Below are 3,522 nucleotides of genomic sequence, written 5' to 3' on the forward strand. Positions count from 1 at the left end.
GTCGGCCCCAATGCAAAACAGCGGTATCTATTTATAACCTAATGTTTTCTTCTTCCGAAAGCAAATTAGAAATTAGAAGTATCTTACTAAATCATTTGTGTTTAAAAATAATTAATGGAATGATATGCATAAATAAATCGTAGAACGGTGGAATGTATATTGATTTTGACATGTAAAATGAAATTCGTCTTCCACAATGTTTTTCCTACATATTTACAAATTCTTTTACCTTTCTCGATATTTTCCCACCTCCCGTTACAATTTCAAGTTCTAATATTCCTAAACGTTATTTTGTCAATATTCATTCATGCCTTAAAGTCAGGCACCGGAGGATATTTCGGTAATGTTGTAGAACTGACTTTTCTAAGACACACAAAAAAGTTGTTTGATGAAAAACTCAAGAACGATTAATCAGATACAGATTTTTGAATATTTAAAACTGGGGGTGGGGGTGAAAAAAGGGTGGTTACAATAAATACTTATTTACAATTAAACGTCTGTATAGGTTTATCTTGTATTTTACAACACCATATGTTTCATATGCATTATTTTGTACAGGGCCAATATATAGGCCTATATTTTACTGTGGTACCAAAAAGCGGTTGAGGCATCAAGTACATCAATCTTTACTTTGATGTCTGTCTCCAATGCACATTGTTTTTTATGCTGCATGGAACACTATATATATATAGATTGCTGTAAATAGGTATGAAACAAATAATTGTCTGTGGACCGCCCCCTTTCGTCCATGCATGCTCGGCCTACATTATTTAAGCCCTTTGGAAATATCGATCAGTTTTCTCATTTCCTAACTGCCTTAAAATTCTTTCATAATGTAATAAGAGGCGCAGAATAAAGCAGTAGGTTACAATTGGTGGTAAATAACGTTGTTTGCACTGAACCACCATGGAGTTTGTGTGTATGGTTCGATTCCATCATAAGCAAATTTCTCAATTTTGATAAAGGCTGGTATCTTTCGAATATACAACACGTGAGACAATGAAGTTGTTTGATAATTTTTTGCTCGAATATGTTAATATGCAATTTATTCTCTTTGTGACTTACTCATTAAGGCAATTCTGTTCAATTGTTCTTCACGGTGGTGTTTAATACGATAATAATCCAATAATGCCGCCTTGATAGAGCCATTTTATCGATTAATAAGCCTACTCGATTTCTGTTCTAGGGTTGTTTTCAGAATTACATCGCTTTCCATTGTTTTCTTGATATTCATTATACCTATTTATGAAATAATTATTAATAAATTTGTCCACTCGAAATCAATAAGCACCAATACCAAATATACCAAACTTGGAATTAATTGCATTTGTTTGCCTTGCGTATTTGTGTAAGACCTTATTATTTATAGAAATAATAATAATGATGATGATATAATATTAATGTATGGACGATGCGCTTTGAATCGTGGTACAGTATAGGCTATGACTGAGAATAAAAAAAATATGTACTATCACTAAACCACGAACGCCTATGTTCGTAACATGAACGGTTGAAGTTGCGCAAATTAATGCGCATTTTTAAAACTGTTTCATCCATTATGATCCAATTAGCCTAACATTTTGGTTTATATAATGAAAGGTTATAATAAAATAAACCTAGTAGTTTATAGTTTCCATATCAAAATTCTGGTAAATTGCAAACGACTTCTAAATTGTGCTGAACATCGAGAAGATGAAATGTTGGACTTATCACGTGCCCATATTACCAAAATGTACAGCATGATCAGATAGACATGAATCTGTCCACATGCAACTTTTGAAGAGTTGAAATTTAAAAGAGATTTAAAGCCTTCCCTTACTTAGCATACATATACGTATATAAATATATATTACATGTTCAGGTCTAAATCATGAATAAATGATTTCTATGTAATTGTAGAGTGATTTAATTATCAAATCAAATGATATTGCTCTAATTAGGCCTATTACTACAAAATATATTGCAGTCATAATTGGTAGCCTCATCCCTGTGACAGAACTGAGATATTAACATTTTCCAAAATAACTGATTTTGATTGGTTAATTATATGTTGATTGATTGATTGAATAATCAATAAATAAAGAATAAAAATTTAATAAAGGAAAAAATAAGATAATGCTTCTGAAATAATAAAAATGATGTTTTCATTTACGCAATAGTTTCATATGCATGTTTAATTTACTGTAGTAGAATACATAATATGAAATCAATACATACATGTAATAATGTGAATTAACAGCATTTGTTGGGATCGAGCGTTTTATCAAACGCGTCATATAGTGCCGCGTTTATCGCGTTTGGATGGTTGGTTGACTCGTTTAATAGGATATTGATGTCATACAGCTTCCCTCAAAACCACTCTTTAAAAAAGGAAGGGCGTTTATAAAGGTCTCACGCGAAACTGTCGTCGAGGTGTATCTCCCGTGTTTGATCCAACGAGACCGTAGTTATTGACCTAGCCTACTGTTCATGTGGCAGAGGAGTCGACACTGCATTCCATGTATTATTACGATTAATGGTAATTTATATTTGATGCATTTGGTAGATACGATTCTTTTATAAGATTCAAAATGTTTGTGATGGGCCTAGCGTACTTTCACCTTACCACACAACAGAGCTCAGTTTGTCAATCGGGCCCAGGCTACTTCTGGCCCATTGCAGATGTGCTGAAAGTAGCTGGCCTAGGCATAGGGCCTAGCTAAGGATCATTGTATGATATGCAAATGTGTGTAGGCCCTAGAATCTAATTGATTGTTAGAATATCTAAATAAAAAACACCTATATTAAGCCTAGGCCTGGGCCTATATGTATTTACGGTAGGTGTAAAAGACTAAGAGGAGGATCTTAATAATTAATTAAGACTAAATTCATTTGTCTTGTGGGCAAGTGTATACATAGGCCTAGACCTAGGCTAGGCGAAGTTTGCTCATCTTTGTGACATACAGATTTGTTTGATACCTCTCCTAAGTACCCTCCTCTCCTAAGTGCCCATGACCACTTTTTGGGCTTAAACTTAGTTTTATCTGTGGTATTTTTCTGGAAAGTGACCCATGGAAGTCAAAAATATTTTCTTAACACAGCCTGAGCCTTACAAGTATGGGTGTGATTACTAAATTCTATTAACTTGAATAAAATAGTAATGATTACATATTCTATTGTATTGATTATTACTAAAGTTGAAGAAGCACAGTTATGGTTACTTGTATTGTTAACTTACACAGTATCTAATCTGGTTATTATTCATAACCGCTGACACGGGGATTATGACCGGTTGAGCCGCCGGTCATTTCTATGGAACGCCAAGCGTGTCTCTCAGTGAATGTAGTGCGTTAATTGCAGCGTATTTCAATTAACTTTTTTTCGTTCTTGGTACTGTTGTTTGGGATGTATTTCAGTTTATTTACTCAATTATTTCAATTTATTTAATACTCGGTTTTTGCACTGATTTATTAAATATTTTTGGGATGTATTTCAATTTATTTACTTGTTCTTTCTATCGTTTTAATTTAAATTTTGTGAGTA

General features: G+C 33.2%; 1 protein-coding gene across 2 annotated transcripts in view; it reads left to right on the forward strand.

Annotated features, from left to right (window-relative positions):
- The first annotated feature begins 2,349 nt into the window (after window positions 1-2,349).
- LOC117101266 (rap1 GTPase-GDP dissociation stimulator 1-like) overlaps window positions 2,350-3,522 on the forward strand; it is a 31,116-nt gene continuing 29,943 nt past the window's right edge. Inside the window, exon 1 of one of the 2 annotated variants that reach the window (XM_033241221.1) lies at window positions 2,350-2,518. In XM_033241221.1, the coding sequence (XP_033097112.1) occupies window positions 2,470-2,518 (49 nt within the window). In that variant the 5' untranslated portion in view covers window positions 2,350-2,469. The remainder of the gene's footprint in view (window positions 2,519-3,522) is intronic. The other variant, XM_033241222.1, reaches the window with a different exon arrangement.

The sequence above is a fragment of the Anneissia japonica genome, unplaced genomic scaffold (assembly GCF_011630105.1).
Source record: "Anneissia japonica isolate Jap-2015-1 unplaced genomic scaffold, ASM1163010v1 scaffold1859_len985614_cov190, whole genome shotgun sequence".
In the NCBI taxonomy this organism is placed as follows: domain Eukaryota; kingdom Metazoa; phylum Echinodermata; class Crinoidea; order Comatulida; family Comatulidae; genus Anneissia; species Anneissia japonica.